Source organism: Ursus maritimus, unplaced genomic scaffold (assembly GCF_017311325.1).
Source record: "Ursus maritimus isolate PB19 unplaced genomic scaffold, ASM1731132v1 scaffold_21, whole genome shotgun sequence".
NCBI lineage: Eukaryota > Metazoa > Chordata > Mammalia > Carnivora > Ursidae > Ursus > Ursus maritimus.
In genome coordinates this window covers 56,928,024-56,946,449 of record NW_024424564.1, presented here as the reverse complement: position 1 = coordinate 56,946,449, position 18,426 = coordinate 56,928,024, and the positions used below count along the sequence as shown (strand labels likewise).

Here is an 18,426-nt window from a genome sequence, read left to right as displayed (position 1 = left end):
CCCCCCCCCCCGAGCCCCGAGCCGCCCTCGTGTACCCTATCACTCCAAACTGGTACCCCCCACATCCGGATCTCACAAGAACTCCAAGCCCCACCGGGCTTTGACAAATCGTGCCTCGGATTCACCCTAACCCCTGGCCCCCAACCCGGGTCCCCACCAGGCCCCCAACCCTGTTGCGGCCCACACCCCCGGTCCGCCCCGTAGGCAGATACTTCCCGGAGCGAGCTGGGAACGCGACGTACCCCTGTGCGCCTCGGCATACCATCGCTCCCCGAAACTGGGGCATCCACGCGAAGCAGCAGACCCCAGGTGAGACCAGAAAGGCCCATTCCGGCACCGTAGACCTTCCCACCCCCTTCCCATCCCTACCACTCTGCAGGCTGCGGCGGGGAGACCCTGACCTGTCCGCGAAGACTCACCCCTAGACCCCACCCTTCGCTGGCTCCTCCCCAGGCCCTGGGACCTACACTGTGCCCTCGCTCTTGGGTCCGCGCGTCATCGGTAAAGTCTCGGCCCCAACTTACTCCATCTATGGCCGCAGCGCGGTGGGCAGCTTCTTTGAGGACCTCAGCAAGGTGGGGGAGGGGATGCCCGGCGGGGTGTAGCTAGGGGTCGGCGGGGCGGGCCACAGAGGATCACGAAGCAAGAGGTGAGGGCCAGTGGTCAGAGGGGAATGGAGGCCGGACCCAGCGCCCCTGCCGCCCTCCCACAGACCCCGGGCCCCTGCGCCTACCACGTGGTGAACACTGGGATCTACAAGTCTCGGGCCCCCCAGTTCTCGATGCTGGCGCGGACCTCGCTCCCCCAAGACAACACCCTGAATCCGGGGCCCGCAGCCTACAACGTGGACCAGGTGTTCTGGAGTACCGGGTCAAGGGTCAGAGGCGGGGGATGAGGGTCAGGGTCCGGGGGGTCCCGGCGCGGGGCCACCCCGCGAGCTCAGCGACGTCTCCTGGGCCTGCAGCACCGGAAGCCCCGCGGCTGGAGCTTCGGGATCCGGCACTCGGACTACCTGGCCCGGGTCCTGACCAATGCGGACGACTGACCGGCTGGGCGGGCGCTGCCCCGCAGACGTTTGCTTAAAGCTTCCCGAGCCAGCAGCGTGTCCGCCCCTCTGTGTTCGCGGCGGTCGCGTGGGGCGGTGAGCGTGCGCGTCTGGACACTGGGGCCCACGGGCTCCCAGACCCCCTCGGGCCCACTGGCCCGGGGAGTCCCGGAAGTCGCGCGGCCGCGGGCATTCGTGATTGGTCGGGGCAGAAGTGAGCAGGGTCGTCCCGCCCCCTAAGGTGGCCATTGGCCTAGAGTCCCGCCTGTCTGGGCGGCCCCGCCCACCCGCCATCATCCTGCGGCTGCGGGCCGGCCGGGCGGAACCCGGGTGGAATCTAAAGCGGGACGGGCGAGGGCCACTGTCTGGGACAGGTACAGGCCGGGCTTAAGTTGTGAGGCCGAGAAGTGGGAGCCAGACACGGAGACACGCACATGGGCAACACAGACACGGGACAGAGGGGGCGGATACGAAAGGGAGAAACCGGATCCAGTTGGGACAAGTGCACCTGCCGCAGAGACACAGACACAGGGCGGCGGCAGGTTCCAGCTGTCTCGCACTCCGCAGGCCCGGAGCGATGGGGCCACAGGGAGCTAGGGCCCTTCAGACCCCACCGCCAGAGCCCACGCAACTCCCGGAGCTGATCCGCCTGAACGAGACAGGCCGCCTGAGCTAGGGGGACATCAGGGGCTTCATGCGCGCTGTGGACGGCAGCGCGGAGGGCGCGCAAATTGGTGCGCGGGAACTTCTGGGCGCCTTTGACCCCAAGGTCAACGCCAGAGACCGCCTGCCTCCGGGGGCCCCACAGAGCCCCACCACTGTCAGTGACCCCAGGATACCCCACGACTGTGGGAACAGCCCCGTCGCGTTGGCTACACCACCGTATCCCATGTCTCGGGGCCATGCAAACGGCCATGCCACTGCAGGGCATGGGTCTGGAGAAGACAGTGGCGCTGGCCCTGGCCAAGTCTGGGCAGCAGCTCACAGACAACTATTCCACAGGGAATAGTTTCAAGCCTGATTTCAAGCCTGGCCTAGATGGAGTCCCCAAAGGCAGACCCCAGGCTTCTCACCCCCAGGACAGAACTAAGGTTCCCTCTCCCCATTAGCCCCCATAACAAGACCAAGTTATCCAGCTCCTTGGGTACCCCAGTCAGGACTCCCAAGGGAAGAGCTGGCTATTCCTCTCCCTTGGTTCCCCAGACTTGAGCCCTCAGGATACGTACTGGGCTCCTCCTCTTCGCTCCCCATACCAAAACAGGACAATTTCTTTTCCTTCTCCACCAGCTGCACGTCCACTACAAACTGCCTAGAACTCCAACTGACGTCCTAACCAGGGAAGGTAAAGGGAGTAGCTTGTGCAGGTGTGCTCAGCACCCCTGCCCAGCACATACCAATGATCAACAGATGTGGTCTGGAGCAAGGGGGGAGCACAACTTGGATAAACTGGAGTCTATTTCTGGATTCACTGTCATCCAAAGCTCAGAGCAGGTACAGATGGGCTGACTGATCACTGATCTAGTAACATTGATATTGATATTATTGATAGTAACATTGGCCAGAATCTCTGAAGGATCACTGATACGTCATTCATCAGGGTTGGATATTGATCAAAGTTTTCTATGGGTCATTGATGGTCATTGAACTTTGGTCATCAGAGAAACTTCAGTTGGAGTCATTAATAGGGACTTGATCAAAATCAGTGTTGGGACTCTAATCAATCATTAATGGGCCATAGGATATTGGTCAATACCCCTGATGGGTCAGACCAGTCATTAATGAGGACTTACCAGAATTGTTCATAAGTCTCTGGTCATGGTCTTGGACACTCGTCATGGTTGCTGATGACAGTGTCAGTGCAGGGGTCACTGAAGGTCACTGGGAGTCCTGATACAGGGGAGTTTGGTCAGATGTAAGGGCTGCTAGGGGGAGTGAGCTGCTGTCCTGCGGGTCAGGGCAGGAGGCTGGTTCCTGTCGATGGAATCCTGTATGAAGCCAGAGATGTCAGCCCTCATTAACAGCCTACTAGTCATCACAGGTAACCTGACCCGACTCTGGGTCTACCTCCTGCATATTAAAGACACCTGACCTCTGACTGTACAAAGGCCAGATCTCCATTAGGGGACCAGGGGACCTCCCCCAAAACAGGTGATCTGAACCAACCCTGGGGTCAGTGTCCCGTCATCACATGATGCCTGACCACCCAGGCGCCTGCCTGGTTCAGTTGATAGAGCATGCAACTCTTGATGTCAGGGTCGTGATTTCGAGCCCCACATTGGGTGTAGAGATTATTTAAAAAACAAGATACCTGACCACCAACTCCAGAGGGTGACCTGATTGATGCCCTACCCCCATAGGGAACTTGGTCCTCAATGTTCAGGGTCCTTAACCCTTCGTGACTGACCCAAGATTAAGCATTCCCCACATCTCCCAGGAACTCCAGCCTCCTTATCACCTCCAGTCCCCTCTGCCTTCAACCTCGGTCAGAAAATGGTGCAGAACCCATCCGCTCTGGTGGTGGATTTGGAGGGGCAAGTATTCCCTAGCCATGCCCGGCAGCTGGCTAGAGCACTGGTGAGCACCTGTGCCTGCTGGACCCTGTGTGGCCTCTGTCTGGTGGGTCTCCTAATGTGCGCTCAATCTCCCTTTCGTAACGCTGGCAGTTTGGTCCCATAGCTTCTTGGGAGCTGGACGACCGCTCAGTCCCGGGGCCGCTTCGAGAGGAAGCTCGGGCGCAGAGCCTGGATCTGGGCCTGGCCCGAGACCTATGCTCCGGGACCCCCACGCCCGTGAGCAGGAGGAGTTCCACGCGCCCGTGGACGGTGGGCGCCGGGAGACCCCGGTCCCTCCCCACCAAACCCGGCCCCTTCCCTTCTCTGAGTTCCCATCCCCTTTCCTTCCCCGAGCCCTGGCCCTGGGCACTCTCCTTCCTGAGTTCCGGATTCTCACCCGCGGCCCCAGGCCCTCCTACCCTCCCCCTGGGACACCCCCCCCCCCACTCCCCGTCCCTCGCCGCGGAGCCTCCGGCCAGCTCCGAGGAGCTCGTCCGGGGACAGCCGCGCAGGGGATCGGCTCCGGCGGCGGTGGGCTCAAGGCTGCGCTGCGGCCAGGGCCGATCCCCGCCCCTCCTCGCGCCCGGTGGCCTGCAGGGGACGTTGTGCCCTCGCACCGCGCGCCCTGCGCCGACCGACACAGCAGCAGAGTCGGAGAACGCGAAGCCAGGGTCCGTGCCCGGCGCGCGGGCGGTCTGCGGATGGCGGGAAAGGCGCGAGCCCGGGCGCTTCCGAAGGAAGTGCGGCCGCCGCCGAAGGGAGCAGGGAGGGGCGGGCCCAGGGAGGAAGCCCCGCCTCGCCCGGCACGCGGACTCAGGCGGTGCCCGCCACCTTTCGCGCACGCGCGCGGAGGCTGGGGACGGTGGGAAGGAAGAGGGGAGGCCCTCTTCCTGCGCGTGCGTGACGCCCTTGACGCATGCGCGCTGGCGCCGAGCGTGCCGATAGCTCCGCAGCCTAGCGACCCCGACCGTGCATCGTGGCCAAGGCCGCGGCGGCGACTAGCTCGCAGAGAGCGGGGCTGACCCCCGACTCGCGATACTGACGCTGGGTCCCAGGGAGCCTGGGTCGTGCCTGGTGTCCCCCTTTCTGACCTTACCGCTGGGCAGAGAGCTGCGCGGCCCGGGGGGCGCTCTGGAAGTGGGGGCTCCTGGAAGAGAGGGGCCCAGGAAGTATCCACAGGCTGTCTTTGCTTGTCAGGCACATCCCGTGCACAGCTTAGAGCGCGTATGTAAAGGAGGAAGCTAGGTGGAGAGGCTGTGGGACGTGCTGAAGGTCAGCCCCGAGCGCAAGCCACCGGACGCGGCGGAGACCAGACGTGTATCCCCGGGAGGGTCTTTTCAGCAGCTGGACAGGTGAGGGGGAGTCTTAGGACCTCCACCTAGCAAACGTTCCAGGGGCTCCTGCCCACCGCGGAGGACACCGAATTCGGTGTCGGAATCCCAGATATGAAGAGGGTGGGCTTGTGCCAAGTAGAGACCTCGCTTCTCTCCCGGGGTGAGAGCACCAGGTAAGCTCGACGTGGAAGGTGCGCCTTGTGGGCGGCCTCGCGTGGGCGCACAGAGTTGCTACTGAGCGCCGGGTGGGCAGGCCGCAGGAGTCCGTCTTTGAGGCTTGAAACCAGAGACTCACCCGCCTCCTTTCAAGAAATGGGGGTTTATTGCAAACAGGTACACACGCTCAGGAACTCGGCAAGGCATGCACTTGGAATGCTTGGTCAGCTGAGATGGTGAGGTGCAGGAGTGCTTCCCCAGGCCACACAGTGCTGCAGGCGCAGGACCCAGGGCCAGGGTGGGAGGACAGGCGTAACAGCCATGGGCACCGGGGGACACCTAAGCTGGAGCTTTTTCTCATCGGTGAAGCACTTGTGTGCTCTACAGAGCACTAAGGGAGCAGCTGCAGTGAGCAGGAGTGTGGGCTTGGTCTTTCACACAGTGGCAAGTCTCCCCAGAGCCACCCCAAGTCTGACCCAGGAGGCTGAGGCCACTACAGGCTCCTGACAGCTGGGCTTTCTTCCAGGAGCATCAGGCCCATGCTGCTGCTGATTTGGGCACCCAAGGCTTGGCACAGGCTCTCTCCTCTCAAGCCCCCAGCGCTCCTTTGGACCCCGGGAGGTGAGGCCGTACATGTGAGGTACCGGCTCCTGTCAAGGCAGGGCCCTGGAGAGAGGGGCAGGCAGACCCAGCCCCAGGGCCCTGGGTTTCGGACCAGGCTGTTGATCACTGGTTTGTTTGGGGCTGGATTGGGCGGGGCCTGGCTGGCTGCAAGGGCTGAGAAGGAGCGGCGGCGACAGCAACAGCGGACCGAGGCCCTGCGCCAGGCAGCTGTGGGCCAGGGCGACTTCAGCCTGCTGGACCACCGGGGACAAGCGCGCTGCAAAGCTGACTTCCGGGGTCAGTGGGTGCTGATGTACTTTGGGTTCACTCACTGCCCCGACATCTGCCCCGACGAGCTGGAGAAGCTGGTGCAGGTGGTACAGGAGCTGGAGGCCGAGCCCGGCCTGCCCCCGGTGCAGCCTGTCTTCATCACTGTGGACCCCGAACGGGACACCGTTGCAGCCATGGCCCGCTACGTACAGGACTTCCACCCACGGCTGCTGGGCCTGACCGGTTCTGCTGAGCAGGTAGCCCAGGTGAGCCGCAGCTACCGTGTGTACTACAGCGCTGGCCCTAAGGATGAGGACCAGGATTACGTCGTGGATCACTCCATTGCCATCTACCTGCTCAGCCCTGACGGCCTCTTCACAGACTACTACAGCCGGGCCAGGTCAGCACAGCAGATTGCGGACAGCGTGAGGCGCCACATGGCTGCCTTCCGCAGCGTCCTGCACTGAGTCGGGTCATTAAAGAGGGTGAGACAAAGCTGTGTGCCTGTCATCTGTCCCAGCGGCCCCAGGAGGCCGGGCAGGAAAGGGCTCAGGACCTGGTCACTTGCCAGGGGTGTAGGGCATAGGCAGGCAGCCCTTTCCCTGCACAGAGCAGGAGTTTAAGTTTTTTTAAGGGTTGGGTGGGATGGCAACACCACTTTATTGGGCTGGGCCAGCCAGGAAACAAGGGTAGAGTGAGCAGATGCACACCCAGCACCCGTGAGGGATGGACCTCCAGAGCCCACCCCTCAGCCTCAGTGCTTCCCACTCAGGGCTGGGCCATGGAGGGGGCAGCGTAGGTCTGGAAGCGCTTGTGGGCCCGCTGGTGCGTGAGTAGTCTCAGGGACATGGTGTCCACGGCCGCCTCCAGCCCCGGCTGCTGGGTGATCTCCACCGTGTGGTCGTTGGCCTGTAGGGATGAGGTATCAGCGGAGTCGGGGACCACTTCCCTCCCAGGCTCCCCGGGCCACTCACCAGCTGTAGGGACGCCAGCATGGAACGACACACCTCGAAGGCAGGTTGGCCAGCTACCAGCTCCGCAAAGGGACACCACTGGTTGAGCTGGCTGAACCTTGAGACTATCTGGTCCCCATAAGTATGGATGTCAAAGGGCACGTGCTGTTCCTGCAAGGAGGAGGGGCAAGATCCTGGGGCAAAACCAAGGCAGGCAGCAGGGGAGTCCCCACTTCTCAGCCAGAGCTTGGCCCAACCCCTCACCTGCTCTTGGAGCAGGGGCTGGATAGTGTCCTCCCAGTCCCTGATGCGCTGGCTCAGCTCCGTCTCCTGGACGAACTTCTGAGAGGTGGCGATGAAGAGCTCCTAGGGGAGGACCAGGGAGCTGCCACCTTCTGTACAGGGACCCCTCGCCCAGCAACCCACTGCTCTAACTCAGACTTACCACATTCCTTCGGACCAGCTCTTCATAGCTCAGGGACGCTGGCATGGCCTCTGCTTCTGGAGGAGGGGCAACTATGAGCTGCTGTGGCCACAGGCCACACCCCTTCCTCCTTCCCCTGTCCTCGGGCCCCTCTCAGACCTACCCAGGTCTGCAGCTTCCCCAGGCTTTGCCTCCTGAGGCTCAGCATACTCCTCAGGCTCCAGAAAGTCATCCGCTAGTAGACAGAGAAGCCCCAGCAGGAGGCAGGTTTGCTGGCAGTGGATGCTGAACGCCCCCGCCCACCAGGCCTATCCCAGTAGGCTCCCACCTGCTGCCTCCAGATCCTCCAAGGAGTCCTCCAGCTGGTCCTCCACAGGCCACAGCCCCTCCTCAGGCCTCGGCAGCCACCGCTCAGCCATCTGTGCAGAGAGCATCTATGATGCACTGCTGTCCCCACTAGGGGCCCTGCGGGGGTCCAGACAGTGGCCAGTACTTGCCTCCCTCCTCTGCAGCTTCCGGAGAGTCTCCAGTTGCTCCTTCACGTGCTTCCAGTACAGGACCTCCATGTCTGCACACGAAGGCCTTGTGAGAGGGGCTCCCTGTCCTGCCCAGGTACCCCCAGTCCACCTAGAGCCCTAGGCACCCCCAGGTCACGGGGAGGCAGGCAGAATATGGCATGGCACCACTGTCCCTCTGGAGTGCACACACGGCTCTGCCTCACCTGCAAAGGACGGGCCCTTTCGCCGGGGCCTCCTGCTGTCAGCGTGGTCAGCATCTTTCAAGAGAATTTGGTCAGCGGGAACCAAGTCAGGTCCCTGTAGGCTGTACCCAGACCCTCCCGTGCTGGCCCAGTCCCACCACCACCACCACTCACAGGCAGCCAGGTACCACTGGTGGAAGTCCTGCAGCTTGCTGGCACCCTTCCTCTTGCGCTTCTGTCCTGGAACTTCCTCCACACAGGGGGGCACAGAGTAAGGCCTACCTGGGGGCAAACGACTATGTCTCAGAGCACAACTTCCTACCCTGGGGTAGCTATGGCACCCACACGCTCTAGGAACAACTGCACAAGGGAGCACAGTCCCCACCAGGCTAATGCCCCAGCCTCATCAACCACTAGTGCTCCAGAGAACCCATCCACAGATGCCCAAGTGAAGGTGTCCCTCCACCCAATTACCTTTCTTGAAGGGCTTAGAGTCCAGGGAATCAAAGGGGTCCAGGCTCTGCCAGGGGTCTGGAGTCTCCTAAGCACACAGGACAAGCAGACACTGTGGCGGGGGGCGGGGGGGAGCAAGGGATGTGCACCCTCCCCCACAAGCCCAGACATGGAGTGCAGTGACAGCCAGAGAAGGCCTAGCCACGTTCAATCCAGGACCCAAGGGTGACACACTAGGGAGGGAGGTGCCCCAGAGCAGCAGAAGAGGTGATTCAATTTCTGGAGGAAGGAAGATTCTTCGCAAAAGAGAGCCAGCACAAAGGGCCTCAGGCTAGGAGCCCAGGCATCCAGGGCTCTGAAAGCTAGCAGGAGTAAGGGGTGGGCAGTGGAGCCTCAAGCACATCCTCCCTGGTAGGGGGTCTGAGCCTCACTACCCCTCACCTTCAGCAGGGACGCTGGCTCCCGTCGCTCCCGCAGCACACACCTACTAGGCTGGGCAGCACTCTGTAAAGAAACAGCCCCAGGGATCCCTCTCTCCTCCTCCCCCACCCAAGGCTCAGGCAACCCAGCAGCTGTGCTCTGGGGTCAGACGTCAAGAACCCTGCAGGGACCCTCTGAGGGCAAACAAAAACTCTAGGAAAAATTTTAGGAGAACATACAAACCAATGAACTAGTGACCATGGGGTACTTTTTTTTTTTCTAAATACCAAATAATGATGATGATGATATGATAAACATCACACATCTACCAAACAAAATTAACATGTTAACATTTTTCCTATGTGCACCAGTTTTAATAAAAAGATTTCTCAGCTCCAGGCTGAAACACAAAGCTGACCCTTGGGGGTAGAGGGAAGCAGCAAAAGCCTCCAAAGCCCATCCCCTCCTGCCAAAGGGTCAGCTTTCGAAACCAGCTGCCATGCTAGGTGGTAGCCATGAACACCACAGGGCTCAGACCCTTGAACCCCAGCTCCTTTCTGAGGAGCCGCGGCTGTTCTACTCAGAAAGAGGAAGGCAGTCTGGAGGATGCACCTGCAGCCCTGGTGTGCAAGGCCCAGAGGGAAGAAGCAGAGACCTACGGGCCTGGGGGCAAAGCCCACAGGACTGCCTATCCCATGTAAGTGTGGGGAAGCTTGCCCAGCTGACGGCTTGAGCTTTGCAGGCCTCAGCTGGGGTCCCACCTGCTGTGGGCTTCTGGGTTCCTGGGGCTCCTGAGGGACCTCGGGGGCTGTGGCCTCAGGGAGCTCTGCTGCCCCCTCTGCATCCTCATCCTCACCACCACCTCCAGGCATCGGGCCTTCTGGAGAGGCACCTGAGCAGGGGAGTAAGAGACCAGACAGCAGGTGGGAGGCTGAGCCTGGCCAACACCCAGGAGAACCTGCGAGGCCCTTCCTTCACTCAGCCGCATTCACCAGACCCAGCGAACGTAGCAGAGCATTTCGCACTCCTCTCGTCATGCCACTCTGTTTTGTTTGGCTCCTTTTACTTTTCAGCAATTTTCCTCCTGAAATGCTGCCATCCGTGCTTGCCCAGGAAGGAGGGGTAGGTCCAAACCTCACAGGCCCAAGAATGGTCAGAGTATTGAGACCAAGACAGCACAGTGGGCCAAGGTGGGGGGGAGGCCGAGGCCAGGCTTCCTTGCTCCCTGCACCTCACCCCTGGGGTGGCTGAGCACAGCCCTGTGCAGAGCCCCATCACCCCCACCCTCACCCTGCAAGTCCACCACGTCCTCTCTTCTCACCTGGCTCCTGGGAGATGCTGAGCACAGGGACAGGACTGCACACAGAGACTTCCATTGGCTGCTCCTCAGCCCTCTCAGCCTCTGGGAAAGATGGGAGATTGGAGAGGGTCAGCCCAACCCCTCCCCCAGGGGGCAGGGAGAGTAGAAATCTGGCACAGGACTCAGGTACCCTAGGGTGACCCAGCTATGGGCAAAGAGGGGGCAAAGGGGAAGTGCCCCAACAGACCCATCTTCAGTGCAGGTGCCTGGGGAAGGAGGTGGGACCAGAGCTGGCAGGCACAGGCACAGGGGACCCGACAAGAGGTCCAGCCCACAAGACCCTTCCTTCCTAAGCCCCTCACAGCCAAGCCCTCACCGTTCTGGTTCCTCGGCAGCAGTGTCTCCACAGGGGAGATGCCCACTGGCTCCAACATGAAGGCTCCTTGGGGGTGGGGGGTGCACGTATTCATCCTAAAATCCTTCCGGCTGGCCAGGACCTCCCCCTGACAGCTGTGCAGGCAAAAACACAGCCACTGCAGAGACCCTTCTCAGGCAGCCCTCTCCCCTTATGACTCCCCTCAGCCAGGCTCAGGCTGGTACCTGTACAGGGGGTTGACATTCTTCTCCACCTCATCAGGAGCCACAAGGGCCATGGGCAGGAGAGGGACGATGAGGACCTCCTACACGGAGGCCAAGAGTGGGTGAGCCACAGGTCCCATGGGCTCCAGGTGGGGAACCCATATGGGATGACACCTTCCAAACCCCCCTCAGTTACTGCAGCCCCTACAGAAGGACGGGTACTCACCCGGGGGGGCAGGTCATTCCTCAGATCCACATTAGCACGGGAGTCAGGGAGGTCATCCAGTGACAGGAACTGTGGGGAGATAGAGCTCAGGGGCAGCGCCTGGCACGTGCTCAGTGGGCAGTGGCCACGCACCCAAGAAATCTCACCTGGTCCTCCACCTCCTGGGGAGCCGTGGACATGCTGTCCCCATTGGCCCCATTTTCCCGCACTGAGGAGAGCTGCTTGGCCCGCCTGAGAGAGAATCAATGCATGGACACGTCAGAGGCTGCAGGGGCCTCCCCCAAGCTGCACACGGGGCAGACACACAGGCCTCCGCCTCCTGGCTCAGACCAGTACTCACTTCTTGCCAGAGATGAAATCAAGAGCCTGGTAGACCAGCGAGTAGAGGTATTCCACCTGGTGACCAGAAGTAGACCGTGAGGAGCGGAAAGAAAAGCCTACCCAGATGCTCCACGGCCCTCCCCAGAGCCCTCGCTGTGTACGTACACGGAGAAGCCCACTGTCCTCTCCAAAACTTCCAGCACAAGTCCTGCCAATGTGGCTGCCAGAAAGACGTCTCTAGTCCAACTAGCATGTCTCATCAGTTGTGGTCCTCTCCTCTTCCTCTGTCCCCACACTCCACACAGCCACACAAGTAGCTGCCTCAGGCAGCCCTGCTTGCCTTCACGCCCTGCACACCAGCCTGCATGTGGTCCACTGGCCCATCTCTGTGCTGCTCCCGCCCAGCACCCATAGCTGGCTCCTTTTCCTCCCGCAGGCGCGGGCCACCAGTGCCCCACCTCCAGAAGCCCCGGCCACACCTGTGGGACCCCACCATTATGGTGAGGGTCAGGACTTCTGAGATGCTGGCCAGCAGGGTATGCATGTGGGCCACCTCTGGGCCATTGCTTCTGGAGTAACAGTCCCCAAGAGCACACGCAACTCTCTCTTCTTGGTCCTGCCTTTTTCCCCCACCCAACAGATGTTTATTCCACTTCTTTTATGTATGGGGCTTGGCACTGGACACAGTGGTGAGCGCAACGGATGGCGGCCCCTCAAGACATAGGCCCCGTTTATTAGGACTAATAAACATTAACTTAAGCGTTTGCCACGTATACAGGACTGTGTTCGTGCTTCATCCCACCCAGTCTGTCTGAAGTAGGTATCACTGCTGTTCCCACACCATAGAATAACTGAGAGAGATAAAGCTGCCTGGATCAGCGGTGGGTCCAGGATTTGCACCCAGGGATGTGTGAATCCCAGGCTGCATGACCTGATCTGCAACCACTAGCTACATGTGACTTTACCCATTTCAGTAAAGTTGGCCAAGTTAGTAACACTCAAAATTCCTCCTCCACACTGGCCACATTTCAAGGGCTTGGCAGCCGCATGTAACTAGTACTTACCAGCTTTGATGGCCCAGATCACAGAACATCTCCATCGTTTCAGCAAGTCCTAGTGGACGCTACTGACCCCACACCTTCCAGACTTCCCTGTTAACACGTCTCTGCACCTGCTTTACCACACACCCATGTGTCTGTCACCTCGTGTCCTGTGCGAAGTTAGCTGTAGACACTCCTTCTTAGGACAGATGCAGGACATAGGAATCTGATTTAATGGGATTATCTAGGACAAAATTAACGAGATCTTCAACTGTCTTAATAACTTCTAGTGCCTAGAGGTAAATCCACTGTGTCCTGTGCAAGTTAAGCCTGAGTGTAGGTCACTCACCCTTCCCCAGCTGGGACCCTGTTAGACACTTCCAAATGCTTACCTCCTGTGCACCTTTTCTCCTTCTCCCGCCGCCCACTAAACTGCCAATTCTGGATCAGCGCTGTCACCCACTTTTCCTTGCTCCTACACCAGGGGTGGCTAAGTATGGCTGGAGGAAGCTCACGCAAGTGCAAGATGCACTGAGCGTCCATCAGACTGCCGGTGCCCTCGGTCATGACTGTCTTGTTTTGCATTCCCCTCAGGAGTACTTTGAACTTTCACCAAATTTCACTCTCCAAATTTTCTACCCAGTAGCTGATTCTCACAACTGACTTTTATTCTCTGTTATGAAAACTGGGGCCCTCAGCAGGAACTCCCAAATGCCTGTGTCCAACTTCTCTACCTCAAAACGGACTTCTCCCTCCAGACTCCTGAGATGAGGCCCAGCAACCACAGCCCTGACCCACTCCTCAACTATTTCCACCACGATCTTGTTTCATCTGCTGCCCCACCTACCCTTTTACCCTTCAGCTCCGTGGTGTTCAATCTTGTCTGTCACTAAGGATAGTTTAAGAAAACCTGATCTCACCAGGCCAGGCAAGGGCCAGGAGCTGGGCATGAGGTGGACCACAGCTGGGTGGAGGACCGCTGCTTTACTTACTGCCCATCCTCGTCCCCTCCCTGTAACCTCTCCTACAAGGGGTCAAATGGTGCCTCCTCGCCTCTCTCCACCCCAGTCTCACCCTCCTCTCACTGAAACCCCTGGTGACCTTCCAATTACAGACCCACTAGACACCTGAAAACCTTCCCTGTGTGGGTCAATTCACTAAATTCAACAATTTCGGTCTTTTTTCTTCCCCTTTAAAATTCTCTACATCTCTGATTTCTGGACATTTTTTTAATTTGCCTTTCTCTGACTTTTCCTTCTGGTGGGCACTTCCTAGATATTGGTTTTTCCCAAGATATTCCCTTCATTCTGCTTTTCCTCTCAATCTATAACATGGTTTCTGGGCTTTGGGACTACTGACGTTTTAGACTGGATAATTCTGTTACGTGGGGCTCTCCTGTACATTGCGGGATGTCTAGCATTAGCAGCAGGCCCTGCAATTATAAATCCAGGCTTGTTCCTCAATTATAATTGTTCAATTATATATCCAAGTTGTGTTACAAGGTGGTGAGGAATAGGAAAGACAGAAGACGCCGGCAAGGCAGGGAACAGACAGGTGAGCCTGCCACCTGCCCCAGCAGGACAGTGAACCTCAGTCCCATTAGACCAGCAGCCAGGGGGTGCCCACCTTCTTACTGTAGACACAGGCAGACCCCTGGATCAATAGCGCTGCCTCAATGAAGTTCATTGTAGTTTTCCCTTCGTCAAAAGAAATGCAGATCTGGTCCAGCTGCAAGACACAACACCAGGGCATTGGGGAGCCAAAATCTGTACACTTCTCCCCAAAGAGCCCACCCGGCACCCAGCCTGCAATGCCTGATCACCACAAGGCACCCCTCAGAGCACTGGCTCTGCTCAGGACTCTCTAGTTGTCCTTTTTTTAATTTTTGGAGGGGAGAGGCAGGTCTTTGTGATTTCTCCTACTGCCTGTAACCTCTGAGACCTAGTGCTTTGGAAAACGGAGGCCCCTAGAGTATACCAGCCACAGACGGCTAGAGCTGCACAGCAGTTCCCTTCTGGAGGCCTGCAGATGCTCCACACTGAGCCCATCCAAGTCAAGGCCAACTTGGATAGAATCGGGCAAGAAGACCCGTCACCTGAGAGAAGGAAAGGGGAATCTCAGCGGCGGGGATGGCAGACACAAATTGCTGGGGTCTAAACCCTTTAAGCGGAAACTAAGGAAACACTTCCAAGTGAGTCCTCCTCCTTCCTCTGCAACCCCTGACCCCAAGATTCCCCCAAGCCCCAGCTCCTACCACCTCTTTTTTTTTTTTTAAGATTTTTATTTATTTATTCGACAGAGATAGAGACAGCCAGCGAGAGAGGGAACACAAGCAGGGGGAGTGGGAGAGGAAGAAGCAGGCTCATAGCGGAGGAGCCTGATGTGGGGCTCGATCCCAGAACGCCGGGATCACGCCCTGAGCCGAAGGCAGACGCTTAACCGCTGTGCCACCCAGGCGTCCCTCAGCTCCTACCACCTCTTAAGTGTCAGTGGTCCACAGACCATATGCCAACAATTCCCAAACCCAGCTACAGCAGCGCGCTCTCCTACACTGCAGGACTGCCCTTAGCGCCACCCCAACAAATCTAAATGTCCCCAAACTTTTTATCTCCATTCTTAACCCAGGGGCCCCCCACAACCTGGGCCCCGCCTGCACACCTCTCAGCAAACAGCACTCTGAAGCCCCACATGTTTTTTCAAGCCCTTTGCCTTTGCCTTCCATCTGCCTAGAACGCCCGCTCCCAGCTGTGCGGGTGTGAATACTCCTGCAGTGTGGCTCACAGGCCGGGGGCTTCTCACCGCCTTGTTAGGGCCAATTCCAGCCTCCACCTCAGGGCCTGAAGTTAGGGTCCAACAAGTGTTTGATGAACAAAGGAAATGCTGACATCAGAGCTAAGCCTGAAAGACAGCTACTCCCCAGAGAGATGAAGGGAGTGGCCTTTTAGAAAGAACCACTCCCACAAAAGACAGTTAGCAGACCCGGGATCCAGCTACTTAGGAAAGTGAGTATTATGCACACGTGCCCAACGTGCAGGGTGTGCTGGGGAGCAAGGTTAGACATTAGGCAATATGGGGGCCCAAAGAAGGGGGAGTCTGGGCGGACACTACCAAGTGGCCACTTCTACTAATTCCTGAAGGACAGAGGGAGTTTTCCAGGTCAGTGGAAGAGCATGACAGCCTGAGAGAGTGCAGAGGATTCTGGAAATAAATGAGGGCTTTCCCTGAAAGGACGGAATATGAAGGAGAGGACAGCTGAGTCACCCAGGCCTTGAGCTACAGAGGTGGCCCTTTTCTTCTCAGCCTAGGCTGGCTCACCCACTTGCAGGACCTCACACTCCACTGCCTTCAAACAATTCCTAAACACATGCTCCAGATTGGACCTCCTGTCTAAGCCTAAACCCATATATCCAACTGCCTTCTTCAAACACCACTTGGATGTCTTAACCAAAATTCATACTGGACAGGTCCACACTGAACCCTAGATATCCCCCCAACCACCTGTCCACAAACCTGCAAGTCTTAGCTCCTTCCTGTCGTCTCTCACTTCCTCCATTCAGTCCATGCCACATTCCCTGACATTTCCATGCTCCACTCTAACCTGTCTGCTCCTCTCCACACTGACTACCACTCACGCTCAGCCAGCCCCACCTCTTGCCTGGACCTTGGCACTAACTTGGTTCTTCCCGCCCTTCACTCCCCTCCAGCCTACTCTTCACAAGCAGGTGCCTGTCTGAAGACACAAGGCAGATTACATCACTCCACTCAGAACCCTAATGGCTTTCTGCCACTCTTAGGAAAAAAAACCCAAACCCTAAAGAGAGCCTCGCATGCTAACCAGCTTCCCTCTCCAGTTACCCACTCTCCCCTACTCGCTGTACAGTGGTCACACAGGACTCCCTCTCCAGGTCCCCCATGGAGCCAAGCACTTTCCCACCTCAGAACCTTGGAACATTCTTCAGCTCACTATGACTGCCAACTCCTTTCACCAAAGTTAGGTCCCCCAGGTAAACTCTTCTTGGAGCCCTCAACTTTTCTTCTGAATCTCTCATCAGTTAGTTTTTACACTAAGACACAGTGAGGAGGCGGCCTCTGCTCTGCCACCTATTAGCTAGGCCTTGGAGCCCATCTCTTAACCTCTCTGTAGAACTAAACCTGTTCCAACAACTCTGCTGGTTACTTCCTTAGGATCCACCTTCCCACAGGGGGAAGCAGGGACTACTGTTTCCTTGCCACTATTTTCTCAGGGTTTAACAAGATTCTTGGCTACAACAGACGCTCCACAACAATAAACAAATAAATGGATGAAAGAGAAGAGCAACATGATACAATGTGTTAAAATTTAAAAAAGAAAACTTTCTGATAGCTGCATGGAAAATGAAGAGAAAGACAAAACTAGAAGCAGGGAAATCAGGACTTCGTTGGTTAAGCATCCAATTCTTGGTTTTGGCTCAGGTCTCAAACTCAGGGTCAAAAGATCAAGCCCCTCGTCAGGTTCCATGCTGAGCACAGAGTCTGCTTGAGATTCTCTCTCCTCCTCCCCGCCCCTCCTCCCTACGTGCTCTCTCTTGAAAAAAAAATTTTAAATTAAATATTAAAATATTTTTTTAAAAAACCAGAAGGAAGAAAGGAAAGAAGGGAGGGAGGAAGGGAAGGAGGGAGGGAGGGAGGGAGGGAGGGGCGGGCAGGAAGGGAGCTGACCAAGCTAGAAAGTAGATTTACCAGGCATCACCAAACACTCTGCTCACCATGGAAACCTGAATCCACAGTAGGCCCACCCAGCAGAGTTCTCCAAATTTTCTCAGCAGTCTATGTGTACAAGCAGAGGAGGATGGGGCCAAAAACAGCTGTAAGGAGCCTAGGAAGGAAGGTTTTACGTGAATCTGAGATAAAGAACAGATGAATTCAAATGAAATTCTGTGTGGTGTAACTGACAGAATTCATGGGTGAACTGGGTGTAAAGCATGGGGTTTCACTAGAGCAGCTCTTAGCTCTCACCTTTCGTTGATCAGTAGTGCTATTTACCAGATCAGGAAGACTGGGATTTAGGCAAGAGCTCCATGTTACTTTTTTTCTTAAGATTTTATTTATTTACTTGAGAAAGAGCACAAGCAGGGGGAGGGGGAGAGAGGGCGAGGCAGAAACAGACTCTCCACTGAGCAGTGAGCCTGAGGCGGGGCTTCATCCCAGGACCTGAGATCATGACCTGAGCCGAAGGCAGATGCTTATTAGACTGAGCTATCCAAGCACCCCAAAAGCTCTGTTTTAATGTATTAAATCTGAGATGCTATCATGGAACATCTAAGTAGAATGTCAAAAGTGACTACCTGGACACAGAAAATAAATTCAGAGAAAAGATCTGGGATGGAGATATAAATCTGAGATTTATCCTCATACATGTAATACTTAAAATCATGGAAATAAGTGAGATTGTTTGGAGGAGATATATAAGAAGATGGCCCAGACTCTGCTCAGGGGAGCTCAACACACAAAGACTGGACAGCAGAGAAAAAGTAAGCAAATGACATGGGGAAAAAATCAGAGCAGGTAAACCTGTTCCAAAAAGAGGGAGTGGTCTGCCCAACAAATGTTGCTGGCCGAATAAGGTCACATTTCCAGCGTCCCTTGGATTTGGCAGGATGGACGTCACTGTTGATAAAGATGAGAGCAGTCCAAGTGGGTTGCGGAATGAAAGCGATGTGCACAAATGGAGCAGACAGCTCATCACAAGGCCTAGACCCGGCTGTCAAGCAGGAAAAAAGACTAAATACTGACGAGGGGAAACATGACAGTAGCTTGAAACCGGTTTGAAAATCCAAGATAAAAAAATCCCTCTTCACCCGTGATCCAGCTCTCTCAAATACCCAAACATGCACACAAATACTAGTCTATTCTGTTACACTAGAGAAAAATGCTAGTCACCACCCACTAAATCCATTTCGCGGCTCACTAACAGGTAGCGACCTGTGATGACAACTCCAGGCTACTTTAATAAGGGGTAATTTCAAGAGGCAGAGGTGGAATTGGGGAAAGAGAAAAAAAAAAAAAAAAAA

The 18,426-nt window shown here is 57.0% G+C and overlaps 3 protein-coding genes across 7 annotated transcripts in view; 2 read left to right on the top strand and 1 right to left on the bottom strand.

Moving 5' to 3' along the window:
• Positions 1 to 104: 104 nt before the first annotated feature.
• Positions 105 to 1,097, top strand: LOC103674107 (outer dense fiber protein 3B; the record flags this gene model as incomplete). Its single annotated transcript, XM_040637101.1, has 4 exons — positions 105 to 309; positions 454 to 575; positions 713 to 853; positions 965 to 1,097. Coding segments are annotated over 4 exons (549 nt in total), but the record flags the coding sequence as incomplete, so codon positions are not given.
• Positions 1,098 to 4,494: 3,397 nt separating this feature from the next.
• LOC103674001 (protein SCO2 homolog, mitochondrial) lies at positions 4,495 to 6,455 on the top strand. 2 transcript variants are annotated; one of them, XM_008702863.2, is made up of 2 exons: positions 4,495 to 4,949; positions 5,614 to 6,455. In XM_008702863.2, the coding sequence occupies exon 2, from the start codon at positions 5,627 to 5,629 to the stop codon at positions 6,425 to 6,427; it is 801 nt and encodes a 266-aa protein (XP_008701085.1). In that variant the 5' UTR covers positions 4,495 to 4,949; positions 5,614 to 5,626; the 3' UTR covers positions 6,428 to 6,455. The 2 variants fall into 2 exon arrangements, with proteins under 2 accessions (XP_008701085.1, XP_008701084.1); XM_008702862.2 differs by lacking the exon at positions 4,495 to 4,949 and adding an exon at positions 4,956 to 5,104.
• A 146-nt stretch (positions 6,456 to 6,601) lies between these two features.
• The window catches only part of NCAPH2 (non-SMC condensin II complex subunit H2), a 12,216-nt gene continuing 391 nt past the window's right edge, over positions 6,602 to 18,426 (bottom strand). The window contains exons 2-22 of one of the 4 annotated variants that reach the window (XM_040637777.1): positions 17,927 to 18,022; positions 17,122 to 17,231; positions 14,003 to 14,104; positions 11,356 to 11,411; positions 11,162 to 11,246; positions 11,016 to 11,084; positions 10,811 to 10,890; positions 10,587 to 10,720; positions 10,232 to 10,312; positions 9,672 to 9,802; positions 8,932 to 8,994; positions 8,512 to 8,578; positions 8,212 to 8,319; positions 8,059 to 8,112; positions 7,835 to 7,905; positions 7,666 to 7,756; positions 7,501 to 7,572; positions 7,359 to 7,414; positions 7,178 to 7,279; positions 6,935 to 7,084; positions 6,602 to 6,869 (exon numbers count right to left, since the gene is read on the bottom strand). In XM_040637777.1, coding sequence (XP_040493711.1) covers positions 6,729 to 6,869; positions 6,935 to 7,084; positions 7,178 to 7,279; positions 7,359 to 7,414; positions 7,501 to 7,572; positions 7,666 to 7,756; positions 7,835 to 7,905; positions 8,059 to 8,112; positions 8,212 to 8,319; positions 8,512 to 8,578; positions 8,932 to 8,994; positions 9,672 to 9,802; positions 10,232 to 10,312; positions 10,587 to 10,720; positions 10,811 to 10,890; positions 11,016 to 11,084; positions 11,162 to 11,246; positions 11,356 to 11,411; positions 14,003 to 14,104; positions 17,122 to 17,124 — 1,716 coding nt within the window. In that variant the 5' untranslated portion in view covers positions 17,125 to 17,231; positions 17,927 to 18,022 and the 3' untranslated portion in view covers positions 6,602 to 6,728. The remainder of the gene's footprint in view (positions 6,870 to 6,934; positions 7,085 to 7,177; positions 7,280 to 7,358; positions 7,415 to 7,500; positions 7,573 to 7,665; positions 7,757 to 7,834; positions 7,906 to 8,058; positions 8,113 to 8,211; positions 8,320 to 8,511; positions 8,579 to 8,931; positions 8,995 to 9,671; positions 9,803 to 10,231; positions 10,313 to 10,586; positions 10,721 to 10,810; positions 10,891 to 11,015; positions 11,085 to 11,161; positions 11,247 to 11,355; positions 11,412 to 14,002; positions 14,105 to 17,121; positions 17,232 to 17,926; positions 18,023 to 18,426) is intronic. The other 3 variants (XM_040637778.1, XM_040637776.1, XM_040637775.1) reach the window with 3 other exon arrangements.

Bases quoted from the DNA above. Each gene is read 5' to 3' on its own strand.
- LOC103674001 (XM_008702862.2), top strand. From the start codon at position 5,043: ATGAAGAGGGTGGGCTTGTGCCAAGTAGAGACCTCGCTTCTCTCCCGG. The intron at 5,105-5,613 runs GTAAGCTCGACG...GCTTTCTTCCAG, and splicing joins TCCCGGGGTGAGAGCACCAG to GAGCATCAGGCCCATGCTGC.